At 36.7% G+C, this 25,338-nt stretch overlaps 1 protein-coding gene across 1 annotated transcript in view; it reads right to left on the reverse strand.

Annotated features, from left to right (window-relative positions):
• Positions 1–25,338, reverse strand: part of WDR7 (WD repeat domain 7) — a 419,729-nt gene that overhangs the window by 55,711 nt on the left and 338,680 nt on the right. Inside the window, exon 27 of the mRNA XM_011971716.1 lies at positions 12,670–12,769. Coding sequence (XP_011827106.1) covers positions 12,670–12,769 — 100 coding nt within the window. The remainder of the gene's footprint in view (positions 1–12,669; positions 12,770–25,338) is intronic.

Genomic DNA, 25,338 nt, shown 5'->3' on the forward strand with positions numbered 1-25,338 from the left:
TCTCCTGCCTCAGCCTCCCGAGTAGCTGGGATTAGATGCCTGCCACCATGCCTGGCTAATTTTTGTATTTTTAGTAGAGACAGGGTTTCACCATGTTAGCCATGGTGGTCTCGAACTCCTGACCCTGAGATCCACCCGCCTTAGTCTCCCAAAGTGCTGGGATTACAGGCATGAGCCACCACGCCCAGCCCAAACATTACCCTTCTAATCAACCTTTTCATGTTCTTCTCCCCTCCACAAGATTCAGCCTGTCCTCCTCTGTGGACGGTCACATTCTACTGTGGCACCAAAAAGCTTTATTATACTTATTTGTTTTATCTTTGTCTTTCCTGCCAGATTGTAAATACCTTGCCCACCCAGGTAGTCATTCCCTTTTGCATTTCATAGTGCCATGTCAATACTTCTCTATATCATATGTTGAAGGTATGTTAACACAATCTCTCTTAATTGACTTTCACTTTACTGACTAGTAGGGTTAACCAAGACTCTTATTCCCTCTGTCAAATATTCTAACTGGTGCCTAGCACATGAGCAATGCCCGTGGTTGGGAGGCTGCTCTCTGAGAATCCCAGTCACTATTGCTGTAACTAGTTAAGCTCTATAACCTAGAGTTAACCAAAGCTGAGTAACAGTAGTGTGTACCTGTAGTACCAGCTACTTGGGAGGATCACTTGAGTCCAGGAGTTCAGGGCTGTAGGGCACTACGATCACGCCTGTGAACAGCCACTGCACTCCAGCTTGGGCAACAAAGTGAGACTCCCATTTAAAAAAAAAGAAAAGAGATAAGAAAAGCAAAGAAAGGAAAAGGAAAAGGAAAAGGAAAAGGAAAGGAAAGGACAAGACAAGACGAGCTAATGCTAGTTGTGCTTGGCAATGCAGTCGGGTTACATAAGATACATAATTCATATAATAAGAGTGGAAAGGGGGCTTTTAAAAAACATGTACACACATGAAATTAGGTGTGAGATGACCGTAAAAGATTGGAAAAAACACAAAAATCTAGATTTATACTCTGAGAATGTTTCATAAGTATCTTTAATTTGTCAGTCCACCTAAACAGAAAATGGTATGTCTTAGCAAGAAAAATGTTTCAGAACTACAACCAATGGACCAACAATGGAGATAAGAGTCTTTGGTCCCACAACAAAAGAGATGGGAAATAAGATTATCTTCATAAAACTTAAAAGGAAATGGTTTAGGACATACATCATTTTATATGATCCTACACTTGAGCAACATTTTTGATGAAGTGGCCGACTTCTGGGGCTGAGGTTCTGGATCCAGGGCTTTAATGGTACCGAGTATGTGCCTCTTCCTCTACTAGACTTGAGGTCCATCTGAGGTTCCATTTGAGACAGGACCTACCAAATCTTGACAAAACCCTTGAACATCTCTTTACAACCTATCAGGAATGACAAACTCATGTCCTCATTACATATGTTTTAGAATACTCATGAGTCATATTTGGTAAATAACTATTAAGATGCCGGGCCTTGTTCTAAATTCTTTATATACTCAGAGTGGATATGAAGAATATGAGGCAGTGAATCCAGAATGAATTCAATGTACTAGGACTCTTCTACCTCATATTTCCTAATTTTGTGGACTATATATATGTGGAATACACCCCCCCACACACACATATATGTATATATATTAGGCATCTATATATTTTTTTTAGTGTTGAAGAGAAAAAGAGAATGGCTAGATGGGAAAGAATGGCATTAAGACATAGATAAAATAATGTGAATTTTTAATCGAAGTACATTTTAGCCTATCGAATGCTTTTGCAAGGATGTTGAAATGCTTATAATAATTGCTCAGTTTGTAAACGTAGAACTCTCTGTCTCATCCCATTATAGATATTACAAAGGATATAATTTATTTTTTCTTGGTACGAAATTCTTACATATTGCCATTCAAAGTGTAACACAGACATAAGAAGTACTCATGGCCGGGTGCGGTGGCTCATGCCTGTAATCCCAGCACTTTGGGAGGCCGAGGTGGGTGGATCACTTGATCACTTGAGGTCAGGAGTTTGCGACCAGCCTGGCCAACATGGTGAAACCCCATCTCCACTAAAAATACAAATTAGCCAGGCATGGTGGCACTCACCTGTAATCCCAGCTACACAGGCAGCTGAGGCAGAAGAATCCCTTGAACCCAGGAAACAGAGGTTGCAGTGAGCTGAGATTGCGCCACTGCACTCCAGCCTGGGCGACAGAGTGAGACTCCGTTTAAACACAAAACAAAAGAAAACAAACAACAAAAAACAAAACAAAACAAAAACCAAGAAGTACTCATGAGTGGTGGGATAAATAACAGAAAAATACTTCTCCACACAGTCAGTTAAAACTATTCTTTAAAAAATTTTAAACTTTCAGAATAAATGATGGTCTAATTTCAGGCATTGTTCTAGATATCTGTTTCTCTACCTAGAAGTTCTTCTCTAAATAGCATTTCACTTTTAAAACTAGTAGCTTGTTAGGCAGTTCTTCAATGCAGTGTCAGGAAGCCATTGTCTTCTCCAACCATTCATCTTATGATCACCCCTGATGCCATATTTCTGGTTGTTGCTCTAGAATGTCACAGAAAACACCTGCCATAAAACCAGCTGCTGAAAAGAGCAGGAAGAAAATACCTAAAATGTCACTGTCTAAGTACTGTAGTCAATTCTCACTGCAATTTTTGCAATCACCACGTAAGTGCCCTTGATGTATAAGCGTTATAGACTTCTGCTCCGTGAAAACTGTGCCTGAAGCTCAAAATTCTGCCTCAAAGAAACATCAATCTTACTGTCCACAAGATCCCTAAGGTCCACTGCTCCTCCTAACTAGAAGTAAAATCTTTGTTATTTTTAGAGAGAAGAACACATTGTTTTCCAAACTTCCATTAATATAGGTGTGTTTGCTGACATTTCTGTTTAGACTTGAATATCAGCTTTCTTTTGCTATCTAGTGTCTTAGAGTGCTTGACAAAATTAAATCTGTCATAGAAAATTACATTGGCTCATTTTCATTAAATGCTTTAAGTCACACACTGAAGACAGTTTCATACCTTGCTAAGTCCCCGTCCCCCAAAATATAATTTTAGCTAATAGAGAATGTCAGCATTCAGTTATTTAATACTTTGCTAATACTATGTAACTTTGTTTACAATGTCTATATTACTGATTTAGCATGTAATACATCACAGATAAGAAATGTCTCTGCTTATCTATTGGAATAGCTGTTTCTCATTTAAGATTTGTGAAATTCCCCATATTATGCTGATTTGAAAATTGCTGTAATATGAACCATTCACACATATCAGGGGAAACATTTCTGATGTTTCTGATAAGCATTCTTTCCCTATGTTTTCTTGGTTCTCTGGGCTTTGCAAATGTTATACTTTCTGCCTGGAATAATGTCCCTTGCCCTTGCCCTCCTTTCCCTAACTCCTAATTATTGTTAATTGCTCAGTTTAGGTATCCTCTCCTTCAGGAAGCCCTTCCTAACCAATCCTCCCCAGACCCTAAATAAATCTGGGCTAGTGCTCTTCTTGCTTTCTTCCCTATCACTCCAGGCTGCCCTCGTTGAAAGGTTGTGCACGGCACTTCAATTACGGATTTACATCTGCCTTCTATACCAAATTATGTTCCCTGAGGGGAGGAACAGTTCAGATTTATTTTTTGATCTCTTGCCTATAATACAGTGTCTGGCACACATAAGAGCCATCATAAGTTTGTTTTATAAACAAAATGAATAATAAATCATGAATAAATGGAGAAATAATCTGTTGTCTAAGATGACAAATACAGGAGGCAAAACAGGCCGGCAGTGGGAGTTTTCCTTTTTTTTTTTTGGAGACAGAATTTTGCTTGTCGCTCAGTCTGGAGTGCAATGGTGTGATCTCGGCTCACTGCAACCTCCACCTCCCGGGTTCAAGCGATCCTCCTGCCTCAGCCTCCGAGTAGCTGGGATTACAGGCACCTGTCACCATGCTCAGCTAATTTTTGTATTTTTAGTAGAGACGGGGTTTCACCATGTTGACCAGGCTGGTCTTGAACTCCTGACTTCAGGTGATCTGCCTGTCTCGGCCTCCCAAATTGCTGGGATTACAGGCATGAGCCACTGTGCCCTGCTGGGAGTTCCATTTTTTATGAGAACACCCACAGTTTAAAAGTTGCTTGTATACTATTTGTGAAACAGCATCAGAGCATTCTGATAATAAAATGCACAAATCTTTTGACTTAGCAGTGCTCATCCAGAATTTACCGTGAAAAAAAAAATTCATAAAAGTTACATAAATAAGGATTTCTAGGCCAGTGAAACTATACTGGATGATACAATAATGGGAGAATACATGCTATTATATATTTGCCCACACCCATAGAATGCACAACACCAAGAGTGAACCCTAATGTAAACTATTGACTCTTGGTGACCATGTGTCAGTATAAGCTCCTCAATTGGAGACGCTCATCATGGGGGAGGCTATGCATGCCTGGGAGCAGAGGTATATGGAAAATCTCTGTACCTACTGCTGAATTTTGCTATGAACCCAAAACTGTTCTAAAAAAGTCTGTTAAATAAATTTTAATCACGTTACTCAGAAGGAGTCTAATACGGCAGTAATGTTAAAAGCAATATTTATGTTATAATACATTTTTTAAAAACACTGAAGAACAAAATATCAGTAGGACAACAGATTAATGTACCGAAAAAAAATCAGGATAGACAAAGTGACAATTATTAAGCCAGATGAATGAGGACAGATCAGTAAGTATAATCTTGAAATTTGCAAATTACTTGGTTGATGTTGTATTCATTCTACTACTAGTTCAAATAGTCCCGGCGGGAAAAAAAAACAGCAATAATGGGTGCAGCACACCAACATGGCACATATACATATGTAACAAACGTGCGCGTTGTGCACATGTACCCTAGAACTTAAAGTATAATAATAACAAAAAAAAAAAAAAAAAAACCAGCCAAAAAAAAAAAAATCCTAAGAAAACAATTTCAACAGATCTACCCAGTATGAAGTAGTATATCCCACAGCAGGAGGGAACAGAATGGGGTGACCTGATTTAGTCTTATTTAAACCGATGGTTAAATAATAATTAGGATAGCTAACATTTTTTGATATTTGTTTTACATATATTTATAACACAATGCTAGAAGTGTTATTATGTCCATTTTATAGATGAAGAAATAAGTACAGAGCGTTTAAATGCCTTGCTCAAAGTCACAAAACTAAGAAGAAGCCGAGGAAGGACTTGAATTCAGGCAGCTCAGTTTCCGAATCTACTCTATTCACTACGCAACCACACTGCCTTCTCTAGTAAGAAAGAGGAAATAAATAGCCTAGTAATTGAATTTAGAGATCACATTAAATTTGGCATATTATAAACACCAACAATAAAATAATTATTTTGAGCAACAAATACGAATACAAATAAGGAGCCTGAGAGGGCTGTGTAACTTACAGGGGGTATAAGTAACACAAAGGGCAGGAAAAATAAATTCCAATAGAAGCATTAATGAAACCATTAACAAACACAGAGTCAACACTCATTATTTTAATGTGGACTGTCTTCAGCATTTCTGTTTGCCAGGAGTGCTTCACCTATTAGTATAGAGTAACTATATTTACTCGGTGAGACATTTCAATATAATATAAAGATAAATGTAACTGGAACCAGGCATCTCCTGAAATCCTTACTGTGTTTGTAATAAATCATCCAACAGATATTTCTGAATACTTCCTGTGTAACCTGGGAAAGGAGAATAGGGAATGATGGAGAATGGGGTTATCGAATGAAACAGCTCATAGGAGGGGAGGATTATGTATGATGATCAAAACCAGAATCTCAAAGGCCTTGAAGAAAGGCCAAGAGCCTAATTTAGGCTGTCAGCAGAGAGAAAAGCTAGATTTCAGGTATACCATTAAAGAAGAGTTAACTGAACTTAGTAACTGGACATGGACAGGTGAAGGAGAGGCAACATGACTTGTGGTGCCATATTATTATGCCAGTTACAGGAAAAGGCAGGTTAGAAAGGATGCTGGTAGAAAGTAGGGGCTAGAGAGATTGTCTGACACATTGAATTTGAGACAAAAGATATCCAAATGGAAATGTCTAGCAGACTGTTAGAAGTCGTGGAGCTGGAGTTTAGGCGGGGCGCTGGCTAGAGACCTGATTTGTCTTACCTGCTTACAGGGAATAATCAGTATCAATAACAATGTATGGATTTTCAGCCAAAGTTAGGAAAAAGAATAGATGAAAGAAGAAATCTGTACCCTGGGCAGTAGAGTGATAAGAATTAACACTAAGGTCCTCTAAGAGATTAGGAAATCCAGTAAACGAGATAGTTGCGAACCAAGGCAGGTGACAGTGCTATGGAAGTTAAGGGAACATAGAATTTGAGAGAGAGGGAAGTCAGTTGTACGAAGCCATGCTAAGGGTGTGTGTGGTTTCAGTGGCTCGGTAAAGGTGGAAGCTAGAAGGTGTGGACTGGAGGGGATCCTGTAGGCTGCATGACAAGGCACATGTTAACATTCCAGAATTTACTTCCTGCTCTATACGGGATAAGAGTTAGACCACAGTTCTGTAGATATCATCAATCTTTGCTTCTATTTTATTTATTTCATTATCTGGCCTATGGCAGGCCTGGTAATGGTTTAATATAGAAATATAGATAGATCTTTTATGACTCAAAAGAAAGGTTTTTCAATGCTTTTTTTGAAAAGATATCCTATTCTCTCTATACAGAAACAACAATTTGATGACGTGATTCTGAAATACTGAAATATAAGTATACCCAAACTAATATATTTGATATAATTACAGCACAGTTTGTTTTGGTTTACCATGTCATATTATATTTTTAAAGTTTTTTTTTTTATTCTAAAACCTCAGAGTTTTTTAGTTGAACAACATGCATTGCATTGTGCATCTACTATGTACCAGGCACTAGACAACAGGAAGCTTTAAGAACAGGTTATTTAAGGAACTTATAACTTTTCAGTAGTAAAGTTATTTTAATAATTTGATATAGAGAAGTCTTCATCTACACTTTCTTTCTCTAACACATCATTGCTTTTTTTTTTTTTTTGGTAACCCTTCACAAAAGCATGAGAAGAAAGTAAATGCCTACATCTACCAAAGTGGATGATGCCACCAAGTGACACAGTACAGTCGGTCCATGGTTTTCTCACCGTTGGATTCAATCAACTGCTGATGGAAAATATTTGGAGGCAAAATGGATGGTTCCTTCTGCATTTAATGTGTATAGACTTTTTTTGGTCATTATTCCCTAACCAATACGGTAGAACTATTTATATAACATTTACATTGTATTAGATGTTATAAGTAATCTAGAGGTGATTTAAAGTATATGAGAGGATGTGCCTTCGTTATATGTAAATGCCTCACCATTTTATATCAGGGACTTGAGCATCCATGGATTTTGGTATCCCAGGGGGACCAGAGCCAATTCCCTGTGGATACTCCACCGAGGGATGACTGTACAAACTTCACTAGGAAAGCTAGTTAACATGAACCTAAGAGAATCTTGCAAAGAACGAGCAGCTATTAGAAAGAATGCATTCAGAAAGGATTAGAAATCAGTGAGATATGATATCAAGTCTGCCAAACCAAAGGCAAATATTGCTAGAGGGAAGATTTTCATTGCTGACTTAACCAAACACATTCCTGGATCACTAAGGAGTCAGGGACCCTAACTCATCTGCTTAGCAAGAGCACAGCCTATCAACAAAATTTAAGCACTTCTTCACAGGGAGTTAGATACTTAAAAAAATTAAGTAAAATTCCAGTCAGGTATATTCATAAATCGCTGGCGGTTCCCAAGTAAAAGCGCTGTCAGCAGCACAGCAGGACTTTAACTACTGAATTGCATCAAAGTTGCTGATCTCCATAATCAGTGGAGACTCAGCTACCACCACAGGCAAGAGCAGCCTGCGGAAACGAAACCTTCACATGGCCTAAGGCAGTGCTGCTTCAACTTTCCCACCCAAGCACTCCCTATTGAGCAGGGTGAACTCCTAGCCCTAGAACCTACAAAAGCCTAGATGTCTCCGGTTTCATCCGTAAAATTCCCTACAATTAATGGAATTTAATTGTAATACAATATATTTACAACTTTATTTTAACATAATACTCGCCAACATTTACTGAATGCTAACTACTTGGCTGGTACTGGCTAAGAATTTTACCTAAGTTACCATATTGACTTCTGACATGGACTCTCTCCTTTGACCAAAACCTTCATCAGGCTCCTCTGAGTTCCCTGCTTGACTAGGCCTGAACTTGGGCTTCCCTCTCTGTCCTACTTGAATGCAGTTTGAACAAGAATCCTAAGTCAGTTAGGAGGAGATCCCCCTCCCTGGGCATCTGACCATACCTCCAATATCTTAATCCCCTGGCCTGCCTTCAGCAAGAATCCTGTCAAGTCAGCTTAGCCAGAAACCCCTTATCCTTGATATTTCTTTGTAGTACAGTTGACTCTTGAAGAATACAGGGGTAAGGGGTGCTGACCCCCGCAGTTAAAAATCAACATGTAACTTTTGACTTTCCCCAAATTTGATTACTACTTACAGAGTACTAGAAGACCAGAAGCCTTAAACAATAACATAAACAGTCATTTAACACATATTTTGTATGTTATATGTGTTATATACTGTATTCTTACAGTTAAGCTAGAGAAAAGAAAATGTTAAAATCATAAGGAAGAGAAAATCTATTTACTCCTCATCACGTGGAAATGGCTCATCATAAAGGCCTTCATCCTCCTCATCTTCATGTTGAGTAGGCAGAGGAGGAGGATAAAGAACAGGGGTTGGTCTTGCTGTCTCAGGGGTGGCAGAGGCAGAAGAGGTGAAGGAGGTGTAAGAGGGGGCAGGAGAGGCAAGGCACACTCGACGTAACTTTTATTGAAAAAAAATCCACGTATGGGTGAACCCTCACAGTCCAAACCCTTGTTCAAGGGCCAACTGCAATTTTCCATGCACTGACCCCACCCTGCTCCTTTGTTATAAATCCCCAACTGTCCTTGCAGGAGCTGGAGTCTTCTCCCTCACTGCGAGACCCCGTTGTAGTGTTCACTATGCCCACCACCCTGTCCCCCTTTGATAAAGTCTGCTTTACCATGTTTGTTAACAAGTGTGTAGATAAATTTCTCTTTAATACTTCTAACAATAATAGACATTATTTCTGTTACCATTTTATAAATCAGGAAGCTTCAGCTTACAGAAGTTGATAAACTTTTCCAAGGATATACAAAGTTAATTATATTAACCTTATATCCATATGATTATATCAATAATCATTAACATAGACATGGAGTTCAACCCCACACAAATTTCTAGTTATCCTTATCCTCTATATTATACTATAATGTTTTAAATCACTGTTAAATTAGTTGACTCTTCCTCCTCAATTATTTTAGGCAGGGGTTAGCAAACCCTTTCTGTAAAGGGCCAGATAATATTTTAGGCTTGTGGACCACAGAACAGTTTTTGCCAGTGACAACTACTCAATTCTGCCATTGTAGTAGACAATATATAAATGAATGTGTGTGCCTGTGTTCGTATAAAACTTTAATTACTAAAACAAGTGGTGGGCTAGCTTCAGGCCATAGTTTGTCAACCCTTGATATAAGGACAATTCATGTTTCAGACCAACATGCCATATTTATCCTGTGGTTTTGCATAATCTGGGAATAACAGATCTAAAAAAAAATAATAAAAAAAAAAAAAAGGTAGAAGTCAATACCAAAAGGTAAGGGAAAGGGACTTAATTTTTCCTTTATCTTTTACCAACCAGTCTCACAATGACAACAGGGGACATATATGACCCTTTGGTCTCTCAGTCATGGGTTCTCGGACCCCACTGGGCCTCTTCTCAGCCTCAGGATCATTTCTTTCCCTTCAGTGTGATTCCCACCATCTAACTGATCATGTCTTATTTTTCCATCCAACTGGGACCATAACCCTACAGCCAAGTGAATTTTCTAGTTATCCCTTTATATGTATTTTTATGTGATATCTCTATGTCTTTGTTCATGCTAAAAAAAATTGTCCCACATCCTCTGTTAACTGATTCCAACAGATTCTTTAAGAAATGCTTCATTGCATTCTTAGTTCAAAATGATCCTTTGATTCACCTATAATACATCATTTCTAAACATGCTACCCATACTATGAATTTTGTTTCAAATGTTGGCTCATTTTTTCCCAAATATTATAATGCTAGTAACATAAAAGAATTAAGAAAACAGCTTAGGAGTTCAGTGTCACTGGTTATAACTGGTAACTAACAAAAGTAATGATTGACCTTAGAGACTGAAATTTGCTTTCATGTTCTGAATGATGAGAGTAAGGTGCAGCCTTCTCTTTCATACAGAAGTGGAAGGTAAACGTTATTCAATAATTTGGGTTGATAACTTCAGGTATCAAAATCAAGAAGATGAGGTAGGAAAAATTATGGGGACACTAAAATGTCTAAATAGGCTGGACATGGTGGCTCATGCCTGTACTCCCAGCACTTTGGGAGGCTGAGGTGGGCGGATCACTTGAGGTCATGAGTTTGAGACCAGCCTGGCCAACATGGTGAAACCCTGTCTCTACCAAAAATACAAAAAAATTAGCTGGGCGTGGTGGCGGGCGCCTGTAATCCCAGCTTCTCAGAAGGCTGAAGTGAGAATCACTTGAACTGAGAATAGCTTGAACCCGCGATGCAGAGGTTCCAGTGAGCCAAGATCACGCCACTGTACTTTAGCCTGGGCAACAGAGAGAGACTCCATCTCAAAAACAAACAAAACAAAAATAAAATGCCTAAATATATTAAAATGATATACATACAATGGAATATGAATGACATTACATATTCATGTTAAGAAAGAATGTCTTTGATAAGCATTTCTCAAGTATTTTAATTGAAAAACATAAGATATTCAATTATTATTTTTTTTTTGCATGTTACCAAGATCTTCACTGAGACCACTTAGTAGGAAGAAAAATAAAGAAATATATCCCAAAGTACAACTTGGTCTTTTCTCATTAATTCTTAATGAGAAATTCTCTCACTCATCTTGGGCTCACCTCACAGTGCTCACACCGCCTCACTTTTCCTCTGCTGGTGGCAGCTGTGTCTTATGTGGTAACAAAGAGTCCTCCCTGTGATTTCCTCACTTCATTTTTAAAGAAGCCTGACAAGGTCGCCTTGTCACCGCATTCTTTTTTTTTTCTTTACCTGGTAGATGCTTGCGGTTTACTTCTCTCAAATTTACTAGCAGTAATATACTCCAGTTTTAAAAACTGTCTTAACAAAAGAGAATCTGAAAATGCTCTCTGAAGAACCTGTCTCTCTTATGAAAGGATCTTATAAACAACATGCAATTTAACTTTTAAACAAGTATTCAGAGTGGTTTCATTGTTCTCAGTGAGGGCCCACACTGGAAGATTATGGTGGGGAGTTAATGTCTTAAAAAAAAAAATCACACAAAAATATTTGACAGTTAAACAAATATGGCAAATAGTGCATACTTGATGCACTCCCAGAAAATGTTCAATGCACATTCACATACTAGAGACTTTGAGAAGGTCTGAACAAAGAAAGCTGTTTAACCTTCCAACAGTGTCCCCTAAACTTGTCTGACCCCTGAAATTTTTACCCCCAACACCCGAACACCTGTTACCATCTCTTAGAACTACTTCATGGAAAAAAGTCAGACAAGCTTTTAGATAATTAATTAATAGATCATTAAATTTAAGAGACAGTTTAACATTTTAGCTACATCCTTATGAATTTCTTCCTATCTTTCTGGAAATTCCTAATATGATAATATGGTTGAATATATCCACATTAATAAATGCTACAAAGAAACAAAATAAGCTATGACTTGGAACTATTTACCAATGCAATATTATACATTTACCATGATCACGGTGGAGCCTAACCCCGATTTTGTGAAGAAACAGTGAGACTCTGGGATAAAGTGATTTAAGGCTATGTTTCAATTCTTTTATATCTAAAGTGGGGTTAGATTTGCCTTCTCTTCCCAACTGGTATATTTTAAGAATCAGGTGATCAAGATCAGGAACAAAATCGAGAATTTTTCATAAACAGCGAAGTGTTATAAAAGCATAAAGAGTGTTATAAAAGTATAAAAAGTAGTATTTCAAGTACGGCATCTATTTCCTTTTCATAGAACTATAATGAATGCTCTTGTGACTTCTTCTTTTTTGAACTCTGACTAGATCACTGTCTTATAATTGTGAAATACCTCATTTCGCTTAGAGAAAATTAATTTTTGTTCAATCATTATATCATAATAACATATCATCAAACTTTTCAGAAAACACATGGCAAAAATAAGATCAGAAAACTCGGTTTAAAATAAGAAAATACGTATTGCAAAATAGTTTGTCAGCAGTGCCACCTTACTCTGGGCTCTCTTATGAACTCTTCTGTGGCAACCCTTCAGTCGCAGTGAATGAAGACAGTAGGGCTCTATATTCTGTGCGTCCTTCATTAAACTATTGATCCCTTTAGCATTATCCATAATGTTCCAGCAGCTCAGCACGTCAACTGGTGAAGTGCTAGTCTCTCTCTCCTTTCAATAACTTCCACGCTTTATGGAGAGGAAGTCACAATGATTTATTTACCTGACATTTTCCAGTCCGGATGTCGTACAGGGCCACTGAACCATGGCGAGCTCCAACGGCTATTCTGTGATTCCGCTCATAATAGCTGACCATGTAGAACCTGAGTGGAACATTTTAACAACAAAAACAAAAACAAGAAGCCAGGTGAGATGACCTGCACTTGGAAGTGGACAGCAACATTTCAAAGGTTAAAGCTAGCTCTGATATATATTTTGAAATAAATATATCCATAGTAAATATATTGTGATTTTTCAAAAACGTTTCATTTTAGGAATTCTTAAAAATTAACTGAAAGAAAAATGATGTAGAATATCACTTTGGCCTCTTAATAATTATTTTCAACAGAAACATCTTACAATCACAAACACCCTTGAATTTTTGAAACAAGAAATAAGGGCCAAATACAAAAAAATTAAATATGAAATTCCAGTTTTGCTACAGTGAGTACAATGCAAATATTTCTATTTGTGCAGAAATGGAAAAGATGAAAAGGCTTACGTATTTCATGTAATTATGTTCTCCTGGTTTATTATAGTATTAAAGAGTAAAATATACTTTCTGGCAGAGCAATCATAAAAAGACTACATAAAATTTATGCCTAAGTTCATATCAGTAATTTAGAATAAAATCAGAAAACTGTCTACCAGAAAAAGTTATCCGGTCAAGTTTCCTTGATTTTCCATGTTTACCAGCTTATCTAAATGATAGCCATGGCTTTTCGCAGTGTGAATAAGCATATTTAGTACTTATATTATATTGCATAATTCAGCAAGGATGGTCTGAAGATTGTAAGACATTGATTTATTATTTATTTTTATTTTTCCAGATTAATTTTCATGATGAGCTTAAGTATTTGAATTCCTTGTCTGTGCATTGCCATATTGATTTCACATCTATAAGGCTAGGGCCTGAAGTTAAGAATAAAAATTATGAGAAGTATAAATTAGGTATCATTTTATATCTGCAAATAGTTTCAAATAAACGTTCCCATTATCTAGTCCTATTGTCTCAGTGTGAGTTGCCCAGATGAACAAATGGCCTACTCTAAATATTTAGGAGGATTTTGCATCAATTCTATTACACATTCCTTGTCTTTTCCCCTTGGGTTCCATAATACAAAACTAACTGTTCTGTTAATATTTATATTTTATAAGGGGGGAGGGTGACATAAAACATGACAGAAAAAAATCTCATTTCTCTAATGCTTTCTTGAGGTATACTAGGGCATGAAACAGCATTTCCGAAATTCTAGTAATAAAGGCTGAGAGAGACAAGATATTTGAATGTGGGAGCATTCTGAAACCAGGGATATTCTAACAAAGTCATTTGGCATTGGCAGACACTATGACATTCATATATATTTCATAAATCTGGAAAACAAACCATTACATTTTTAAACTTTTGTTTGTTACTTATTACCAAGTAATATACTGAACAATATTTTTGTCCTACCCGCTAAGCCCCACTGAATAACCAGCCTCTTCCCCTTTAGTGGCAGGTTAATGCTTATTTTTTTTTTTAACTTTTAGTAACAGGAAGGAAACCACTTTAGTGTGTCCTGCTGGGTGGATTTTCTGTGCTCATGAATGGCAGTGTCCTCTCTGTACATTGGTTTGAGAGAAGGAAGGATATAGAAAGCTCCTAAAACATATGAAGCTTCCCCAGCTATTAAGTGGTTAGGAAAAAGCTAGTTTCTCAAAGTTTTTCTTGTCCAGAGAATATTACTCTACCTTAAGAGAAAGAGTGGGAATCAGCATTCAAAATCTGCCATTCTCACACTTGTAAATGAAAATGATTTAGAAGAGTTTAAAAAACATTTACCATTTTGTTACTCGATAATTACAGTGGTCTAAGTATTGGGCATCACTGTATCTATATCTGTGCGTATAATGACATCTATATCTATACACATATAGTCATGAACAATTTATGTCCTATTACGGTACACAGAATATAATATCTAACAAATGTTTTAGCAAGTATTTATTCTGTGCAGGTTAATACACATAGGAAAATATAATTTGCAGTGGTATTTTGCTTTATCTATTATTTGCGCAAATTTAACAACTATATTGCCAACATCTTTTTGCAAAACTGAAAATAATTACCCCCGAAATAACCCTCTTCAAAACAATACATTAGTAAAATATACTTGTGTTGACAAAATCTTACTTAGTGAAACTAGAATCTGAAGAGGTTTTGTTACATTGCCCATTTTCTATGCTCTAGATATCAAACTCATCCTTCTATATCATCTACAAACACCATTATTTATGGTAGAAAGATCAAATCTATTCTTGGAATCAAATCTTTACTCTGCCTGAAAGGACCATATATATTACAGGTCTGCATTTTTCATTCTTTGGAATTTACTACTGGACTAATACTTGTAAACTGTAACTTAAAGAATTCTGGACAGTGAAGGTCTTAAGGCATGTTTTAATCTTAGGATTTCTTGTTAAACTTTTTATTCCTTTAGCAGTGGCTCTCTTAACAGAAGAAATCAGTGGTATATACACAGTCACTTCCCAAGTATTCACCACGGGAACCAGCTGCAGTGAACCAATCCCTGCTGAGGCTTCCAGAGCCCACCATCCTCCTAGTCTGCTCTTTCCTGGAGCCAGTCCTCCAGGTAGGGTCTGTCAAGACGAAGGACGTGCATTACTTGCTCTCTGCACTGAAGGGATCAATGGATTGAAGAGAAGGGTCCATTATAGTTTTTAAAGTTGCACTTTTCTAATCTTGACTGGATCCTGCATGACCGGAATTTTCCTAACGGATGAAAATTCCTGTAAAATTTGGGGGTCTCAGAGTAAGTGTTCTTGTGTGCTGAGCCTTCTGGAAATGGTGTCTTAGTCTCCAGTTCACTGTGTTGATAACATGTCACTTAGGCAGTTGGCCATGACCTGGCAAGAACCATTTTTATATTCATGTTTGAACAATAGTTCTCTTCTGCTAGGTGGACTACCAGTGAAACCAGAGAGCACATCACCACTCAAGTCAGTGAAAGAAGAATAAAGTGGAAATGGGTAATGATGTAAAGTACGTTTCTTGCTGGAGCTGAGGTGGTCATCATCCAACATGTTGAAAGTCACTGATCTCCATGCTTTCATCACTGTCCACATGCAGTCAGAGTAACTTTTCAACAATAAATCACCTCTCTTCTGTTCACAGCCTTGTTCAGGACTTGACACCTCTCTCCTTTGTTTGTGCTGTTCTAGTCACAGTGATCTCCTTGCACTTTCTTGAATATGTCAAGGGGGTTCCCATTTGGGGTTTTGACAGTTGCTGCTCCCGCTGCTTGAAAATCTCATCAGCCTGTTAACCACTATTGCTCACGCCCTCACTTCATTTACATCTCTGTTCCAAAGTTATCTTGACAAAGGAGGCTTTTATGGGCCACCCTGTTTAATGCCACAGCCCTTTACCCATTACTTCTAACTCAATATCCTACTTTTTCTTTATTATGCCCATCACCATTGAGATATTAAACAATAATTTTTATTTATTGCTTTTTATCCTCCATCTGGGACTTCATGTTTTGCATGAATACATAAATATGGTCCAAGCAAGTAGGATGCAACAGTAAGTGAAGTTTGAAACATTACACTTACCCTTCAGTCACCAGTGTACAATCTATGTTAAATACGGATTTTTATGACCAATGAGTATTTTATAGGGTCTAAAATAATAATTGAGATGAACAACAAAGGAAACAAAAACTGTCCAAAAATGGCAGAAATCAGGAAATGGGCTCTTCCACGACCCTTTTAGAAATATATTTTCAATTGAGAAAAACAATTATAGATTTACAAGAAGTTATCTGTAAAGGCTTCTGGAGTCTGGGTACCTTAGCATGAGACTGACAGTTACATAATAAAAACTATGTAATTATATATTAGGGAATTAGAAAAGATTGCATGAGCTGAAATTCAAAAAGGTAAATACAAATAGTCTAAATAGTAATATGCACAATAAAATATATTTTCAATATAAATGTTGTCCGGGAAAAAAATGACTAAGAATTTGCCAAAGATTTATATTAGCACACAAAAATTTCAATAAAAATGGTATCACTTTGATGCCATTATTGAAATAGGGCAAAACATAATTAAAAGATAATCATTGATCAATCGTTATTAACTATTACTAGAACAGGCTATTGGGGAGGAGAGATACAATCCAGTTCTGCCAAGATGTATTTTTGACTTCAACTATTGAGGAGCAACTCACAGTGGGGTGTACAAACACGGAGAGGGATGGTTTGAGTTTGAAACACAAATAGGAACTGAGTCTACTCTGGCACAGCAAATCACTTGGAAACACACCATGTTGCTTGAGAGTTTGCCAAACACTCGGTACCTGAGTTTCTAAATAACTTTGGCACTCCCTATTTATACTTTCCCTTGAATTGATGAACTTTTAGTCTTTATAAAAAATGGTCTGCAAATAAGAGAAAATGTGTGAAATCTAAAAGTTAATTTGAAAAAAGAAATAGAAAACATGCAACTCTCAGCAGAATTAGGACTTGGGAAAAACATGGAAACCTGTAAAAACACTTTATGACTTTGGTAATTTGCAATGATCTCAGGATGTGAAGTTACTGCTGGATATCACTTCCCTGAACATTAGAATGCAACAAGAAACACTTCAATTAATCCAAGATTAACCTCTAGCTTCACATGAAACCATCTTAAATCTAAGCGTATACAAAAGAGAATACAGGGAATACAACTATCTTTTTTCCCCAAAAATAATACCACAACGACTACCATGTGCAGCTAACATGTACTGAGTATTATGTATCAGGCACTGTCCTAAGCATCTGTACATGTATTTTCAAAAGTAGCTGAGGTATTATGAACAATTCTTACCCAGTTGTTTTTAGGAATTCTTAACATGATTGAAAATGGTTCACACCCACTAACAGTAACTACTCTTAACTATTTACTGGATCTGGATCTTCCAAGACCTTTTCTTTCTTTTTTTATTTTTTACCATTCAGACTGTGTCCTGTCCCTCTTACTCTCGCAGAAGAAGAGAAGAACTATCATCAATGGCAAAGGGCAGTTGCAGGGAAGCAACACGCTCAGGGGAGGATGCTGCGCCTCCTCTTTGTGGTTTCTGCTGCCTACACGTTCAGAGCAATTTCCCTACTAACCAAGTATAGAAATGATCACTGAAAGTATAGTCTATTTTTTAACCTTTAATACAAGTGATGTACATACTACACATACTTTTCCGCAACTTTGTTTTCTTCATGGGATGGTCCTCTCATGTCAGCACACATGGATCTCACGTCATTCTCGCTCACCTCTGCACTGTAGTTCTGCGTATGTGCACTACGTTATTTAACCATTCTTTTTCTGATGGGAACTTAGGTTATACTGAATACAGATCCTTGTATACACCTAGGTATTTTTGTAGGAGACACCAAAGCTGTGTCAAAGCATATGTACATTTTAAATTTTAGTAGATAATGCAAAATTGCCTTCACTTTTCACTGAAAGAATGTTCCTAATTAGTATTAGCAAACTTCATACTTTTTTGCCATTAAGAGGGAAAAAAGTATCACATATTTGGTTTACTTTACACAAAGTGACTTTTTAGATTGATCCACTTGGTTACAGTCTGCAGGATATGCATGTAGGTTACATTCTTAATGTAAAGAAAAATTATTTAAAATCGAATCAACTGCATGTTGCATCCCTTTTTTCATCATGCATACTGGATGGGAAAGGAAATACCTATGAGGTATCCCCAGGAAACCACAGGAAAGATTTGATTACACAACACAGTCAAGCTAGTTCTGCAGGAAACAGCAACAGGACTTCTACAGTGGAGCAATGTACGTGTCACTTTGACCCCAAGAAGGTATCAGTGACAACTAACTACCTCAACCTCCTTGGCTAGACAGGACAAGATGCCAAAGAGCTCTTTCAGGGCCACAAACTTGAGGAGCTCAGTCTAAAAGATTCAAGAGGAGGTCCTCAGAGAATTGGTCAACAGCCCTCACAGATGCCGCAGTCACAATCAATGGGGACAGTTTTGTTCAGGAAGAGGCACTTTCTAGAACATGTTTGTACACACCCTCCAGAATTTCAGGCTGCCATGCTGCTAATATGTTTGAAAGGTTCACAGACATCAAAGTGGCTTTGGTGAAGGCATCAGCTCAGGGTGAGCTGTGTTGTTAGTTTTGGGGGCTATGAATGGTGGAGGGTGGGGAAATGTTTTCCAGAAATGCATCATTCCTGTGGACAGCACTAGTTCAAAAAATCAAATGAAGTATCTCTCATTCTGGGATGGTGATAGACACTGCAGAATTCCATTTGAGAGTCACTACTTCCCCGTCAGGGTTTTGCACACTGTAAATAGTCAGTATTTCCTGCTGAGTAGTTCGTTTCCCTCTGAAAAACTTGCCACAAGCACATTGCAGCTGGCGTGTTAAAAGCAAGATCAAAAATGTTTCCTGGGCTATCCAGGCATCAGAAATCCTGCAAGGAAAAATAGCATGCACATCTAGGGTTTGAGGCACAATGGCTGAGAAACAGGCTCCTTATCACCTGGATCTATACTTACTAATTGTGTAACCGTGAGTGAGTTCCTTAACTTGTCTATGTCTCAGTGTCCTAATATGGAACATGGGAACAATAACAGTACTTATTATGGTATGTGTGGTTGAAATGAGTTAATGCAACAGAAGTACCTAAAACAGTGCCTGACACATAGTAAACACTGGTAGGTACATGCAAACCTTATCAGCTATCGTCATCATCATCATCATCATCATCCACCCGCATCTCTGAATATATACTACAGAAAGATTACATAAGATGTAGTTAATTTGCTATTTTCCTATGGCAAATAAGTGTCAACTAATAACATGCTAAAACATAAGGAAAATGGATGCTCAGAATATTTTAAATTTATATATTTTCAAATACTTATGATTTACAACTATAAACCTGATAATAATTGCAAATTATATTATAGTTTCAGTCTAAATTTGCTAATATAATAGGGATTTGGTCTGAAACACTTTGCTATAGCATTTCAAACAGGCTGAAAATTAAATATTCCTCCTGTTATACAGTGAAATGGAATACTGCTGGAAGGTCTAGTTTTTTGTTTTAATATGAAGAACTTTAGTATTAAAAGACAGCCACCTGTCTGGGAGATTTTACGGTACACAAACTGGACTAGAATGATTTTAGAGGGATTTCTACTTGTGAATATAGAAGTAACATCTAAAATTATTAATTATGAAATGTATTCTATAAAATGGGACCTAACTTAAGAATTTTACTGGAATTTAGGACTGAAGCTACTTTACATCCCATTATTGTAATCACCATATGGGATAAAAACAAACCACAGGTTTGGAGGAGTTTCTTAAAAAATGAGCTCATGCACTGTTCTAAAGTAGACAGTGTTCATTTCCTTACTAGATTTTAAGTGCCCATTTAGGTGAACAGAGCTGATTCAGCTTTTCAGTTGAAAAGCAAAATCAATCAGTCTGTCTACATAATAACCAAGTTTAAGAAAAGGTGAGCTATCTCTGAAAATACAGACTTTTAACTGTTCTGTCTAGATTAGTTTTTTTCATTCAGTTCAAAAGTTTAAATACTTATTTTACCTTGAATTTTTAAAATCTCATCTGTGTTATAGCTATAATGTTTCCCCAATGACACTTTTTACTATTTCTTTCATTTGCGTTATTCTAATATATATCCAATTTTAAAGAAACACACTCATTGAAAAGAGAAACACAGATGATTTATTATAGAAAAACAGTTAAGAAGTGAAAGAAACTCTTTACCAAGAATCCCCTCTCATCACCCCAGTATCCACCAGTCATAGCTTGGGGTGTGTCTTTCCAGATCTTTTTCTCTTCATATATATACCTGTATAGGTATGAATAATGATCATCACATATAGTTTTCTTTTTTAAAAATGATTTTATTTTACATACTCTTCTGTACTATTGCTAGTTTCTTTTAAAATTTCTCTTTTACTAACATCTTTCCATGTCGGTAGAAATGGATTACTTCAATCTTTTTAACGGCTGTATGGTATGCCATAGTTCTCTATATTTAATAGAAACAAGTGTTAGTAAGAAATAATTTCATTTAGAGGACACAAGTGAATGAGTGTTTTAATACAAAGCACATTATTCTATGTAAATACTAAGATAACTTCCGACAAAGGTCAACTAAAAGTTAATCAGTTAAATCCAGCAAAAACAATATTAAACACTTTAAATTTTAATATCAATAGTATTAAAACTCATGTGCTTTATCCATCTTAAGTAAATTAGAGAAAATTATATCCCAAATCCTTTCAAGTTAGTACCTTCCTTGCTACTACTTATGTCTTTAATATCTACTGGAAAGCCAAAGTAGTTGAGTCATTACATATATTGTTCAGTTCTATGTACATGGTGCTTGAGAATTTCTTCATTCTTAGCCATGAAATATGCAATGTAAAAGAATACACACTGTCATTTTTGCAAAGTAATCATTGATTCATTAGTCAGCAATTCACAATAGTGTTTAATTAGCATTTCATTCAATGAGAGTCATTTTTATATATAAAAATAAGCATAGATTTTGGAGTCAGAAGGATATATCTGCCTGATAAACATCTACTGATCTTTGAGAGCTCTGCTAAAATACTACCAGTTCTCCTTTCCTCTATGCACAACTGCCAGCTCCCTCCTTTGTGTCCCTCTTATCATGGCACTGGGACTCTTCTGTGTGTCCTGGACACCCTTTTCTCATAGCGTTTATGACAGCTCACTGATTGACCTCTCTGTCTCTGCCAAGCCAACTTTAAGGCCCTTTAGGGCAGGGACTGCCTGACAGGCCCAGCATGGCATACAGCACAGATAAACGAATTACTGAATGAATTGGAAATTTTCAGAGAAGTCACACAAGTGCTTAAAAAATATTTTACTTTGTTAAATTGAACAAGTCCCATTTTTTGATTCCTATTTCTTGAGTGGCTTCTTTTTTTCTAATTTTGGAACTAGGTACTAAGATTAGCCATTTATATGTTAAAAAACAGTCAATTAAAATATTTTCTTTTCATTTTTATTTTCAGTTCTAAAGATAAACACCATATAGTGTTGTAAATATCATTATTAAGTATGACTGAAGTTTGTACTGATTTTTTATCTCTTTAATAAGTATGAGTGGATGATATGCTTTTTAAAAAATACAGTTTATTTTTTAGAGATGTTTTAAAATCAAAGCAAAACTGAGGAGAAAGTAGAGTTCCTGTATTATTCCTACGTCTGCATGCACACGACCTCTCCCACTATCAATCCCCTGCACCAGGGTGGCAGCTTTCTGATAAATTTACATATCATTTACATTAGTGTTCACTCTTGGTTTTGTACATTCTATGGATTTTGACGAATGTATAATGGCATACATCTACCATTAGAGTATCATATGTATCATATAACATAGTGTCACTACCATGAAAATCCTTTCTCCCTTGACCTCTGGCAACCACTGATCTTTTTCTGACTATAGTTTTGCCATTTCCAGGATGTCATATGGCTGGAGATCATATAATAGATAGCCTTTTCAGATTGATTTCTTGCATTTAGTGATATGCATTTAGTAATACGCATTTCTCCATGTCTTTTCATGGCTTGACAGCTAATTTTTTAATACTGCTGAATAATATTCCATTGTCTGAATGTAAGAGAGGTAACATGCTTTTAAAAAAACTATCCCTTTGGTTTCCACTTAAACTTTTTTTTCCCCGTAAAACTTAATCAGATACAAAAATAGCATTAAACAAAATAGGAACTCCTTGTTTTTCTTAAAACATGTGATTTACCTTCCATATTAATTGAGTTCTTTGTTCATTAAATAGTCTCAGTGCAGGATTAGGTTTGAGAGTAATTACTTCAAAGAATTTTTAGGAAGGCATCAAAGAAGCTGTAGCATCCATACAGCCCTATGTTAAGACGTATATATTTTAACATGTTTCAGAATTTATTGTAAGATAATGGTTGGTAATCATATATTTGTAAGTCAGCCATGAGAAAAGTAGCTGCTACGCAAAACTTAATATTTTGGAGTTGAATGTTGCCATGGTGAGCAGGCACAAGAGCCCCTTGTTTCCTACAGGAGGAAACTGAAGTCGAGTGATGTGCCCCAGACTGCACAGCTGGGTGTGGCAAAGGCAGGAGCCCCCACCACCTGGAATTCGCTGTCTCACCAGACGCAGTCCCATAGGGACAGCTGAGAGCAGTGCTTCTCAAGTGTCCACACTGATACCAGGATGTTATTTGCCCTTTTCACTCTCGTTTTCTCATGAACGTATAGCTGAGTTTTCCAGATTTTACATGATCTGAGATATCACAGGTAGAAGCAGATAGAAGAATCCAGTTGACTTCTGTTAAGCCAGACATCAAAGAGGTTGGCATCATTTTTCATAAAAATATTTTTATGTTAACATATAATGGGTTCTTTTCAAATAAAATAATTTAAAAATTTCTCAGTTTAAATTTCTAAAATGGCAAATATTGATAGTTATAACGCACTATAAACAAATGTTCTTTGGGTTCTTCAATAATTTTTAAGAGTTTAAAGGGGTCCTAAGATTAAATAGGTTGAGAATTATTCACTTGGAATCTTAATTCTTTGAAAAAGCAGACTATATACATAGTGTATATATGTATATGTGCATGTGTATATACACACAGTGTGCATATAAATAAGATATATATAATACAGATATATAGTATATATGTAGCTTAAGATATATACATCATGTGTGTCTATATCTTAAGATTTCATATATATATTCCATATTTTAGGGAATTATACATATTCTGTATCTTTGAGAATTTTGTTTCAAAGAAACAAAAGCAAGCTAAACCCAGGTGCTTAGGGTTGCTGAGAAGAGACTGTAAGATAACCTTAGAATCGACAGGATGAGACGCCATTTAGGATGGGGAAGAGGTAACTATGAACTAGGGAAGGGAAAGCCAAGGTAACAAAGACGAGGAAGAGGGTGTGAGGAAGAGGTATGGGAGTGTGCGCCCTGGCTCTCTGTTCCAGGAGCAGACCCTTTAATCCTCAGTGCAGGCAAAGGGTCTCTGCATTCATCATTCAACAGTTAAGGTTGCTGGGACTATAATAGGAAATTATCAGAGAAGTTACCTGTTCTTAAGGGCCTAATGAGTAAAAAAAGATAAACAAGAGGAGTGCAGATTATAAAATTCTGTGAAGCTAAAAGGGTAATAATGTGAGAGTGATGGCAAGGAGGCTGTTATACATAGGGAGGTCAGAGGAGGCTGACCTGAATGATGAGACCACGCAGGCTATGTCAATATCTGGAGGAGGTGCCTTCTAGGCAGAGGAAATAGCAAGAACAAAAGTCCTGAGGTAGGAATAAGCTTGGCCTTATTAAAGGAAGAGAAAAAAGACTAATGAGCCTAGAGAATTTGAGAATGGCACTTCAAGAATGCAAGTCTGACACATTTAAGAGGATGTCATCTATAATGTGACCTCTAAACAATGGGCAGATTTGCTACCAAAAATTATGTATCATGGTGCTTTAACATCAAATGCCCATGGTTCCTTAAGGAGGTCCCCTTCTGGAACCAGTGGCACTGGAATCCCAAGAAAAGTTAACGGTCCTTTAAAATAAATAGAAGTTTCAGGATTTCTACTGAGCTACAGGAAGCCTAGCCTTAGTTTCCCTGAAATCTAGGCTACCTTCTCTCCAGGTACTGGATCATAGGAAAGGTTATCACTGTGGGATATGGGAGATGCAGAAAATAAAGAGTTTTAAGAAAGAAAAAATACGTTTCATGATTCTGTGCAACAAAGGATTTCACTAAATCAGTGGTTCTCAAACTGTGGTTTGCAGATGCCTTTCCTTTGAGAAGTCTACGAGATCAAAACAATTTTCATAAAAATACTGAGATATTATTTGGCCTTTTCATCGTGTTGATTTTGCACTGATGATGCAAAAGCAATGGTGGGTAAAACTGCTGACACTTCAACCCGAATCAAGGCAGGGGCACTGACATGTACTCGTTTAGCAGTTGCTATGTTCTTCACTGCCATGCTGGCAGTGAGCAAAACAACAGAACAGTTTCACTTCAGAATATCCATGATGAAAAAGTTATTAATCAAGGAAATTTCAACCGTTGAGTACACATTGTTTCAATATTCAGTGTGACAAAGTGGGAAGTACGCATAAAACGCTTCTGTATACTGAAATCTCATGGTTGTCTTGGAGAAAAACACTTGTAAGATTGACTTGCAGAATGAACTAGCTGCTTTTTTCACTGAACGCCATTTACTTGAAAGCATAACTGAGAGAAAAACTACAGTTATTTGAGAGATACTTTCTTGAAAATGAACAAAGTTAAGCCTTTCCAGGAAATCAACTGACAAGATTTTTTGTCAATGATACGTTCAAGCTTTTAAGTAAAAATAAGAATTTTGGAAACCTGTATCTGGCTTCTCAACACTAACTTTTTTGAGGAGATCAGCAGTAATATTAGCAAATGTGATATTTTAATATTGTTAAATGCAAAGTGACCATATATGCACAGCCAACATAACTTAGTGGATCAACATTCTCCGAAGACCAGGGCATAATGTTACAAAATCACGGGTAGGTGAAAGACCCATT

Source organism: Mandrillus leucophaeus, unplaced genomic scaffold (assembly GCF_000951045.1).
Source record: "Mandrillus leucophaeus isolate KB7577 unplaced genomic scaffold, Mleu.le_1.0 Scaffold124, whole genome shotgun sequence".
NCBI lineage: Eukaryota > Metazoa > Chordata > Mammalia > Primates > Cercopithecidae > Mandrillus > Mandrillus leucophaeus.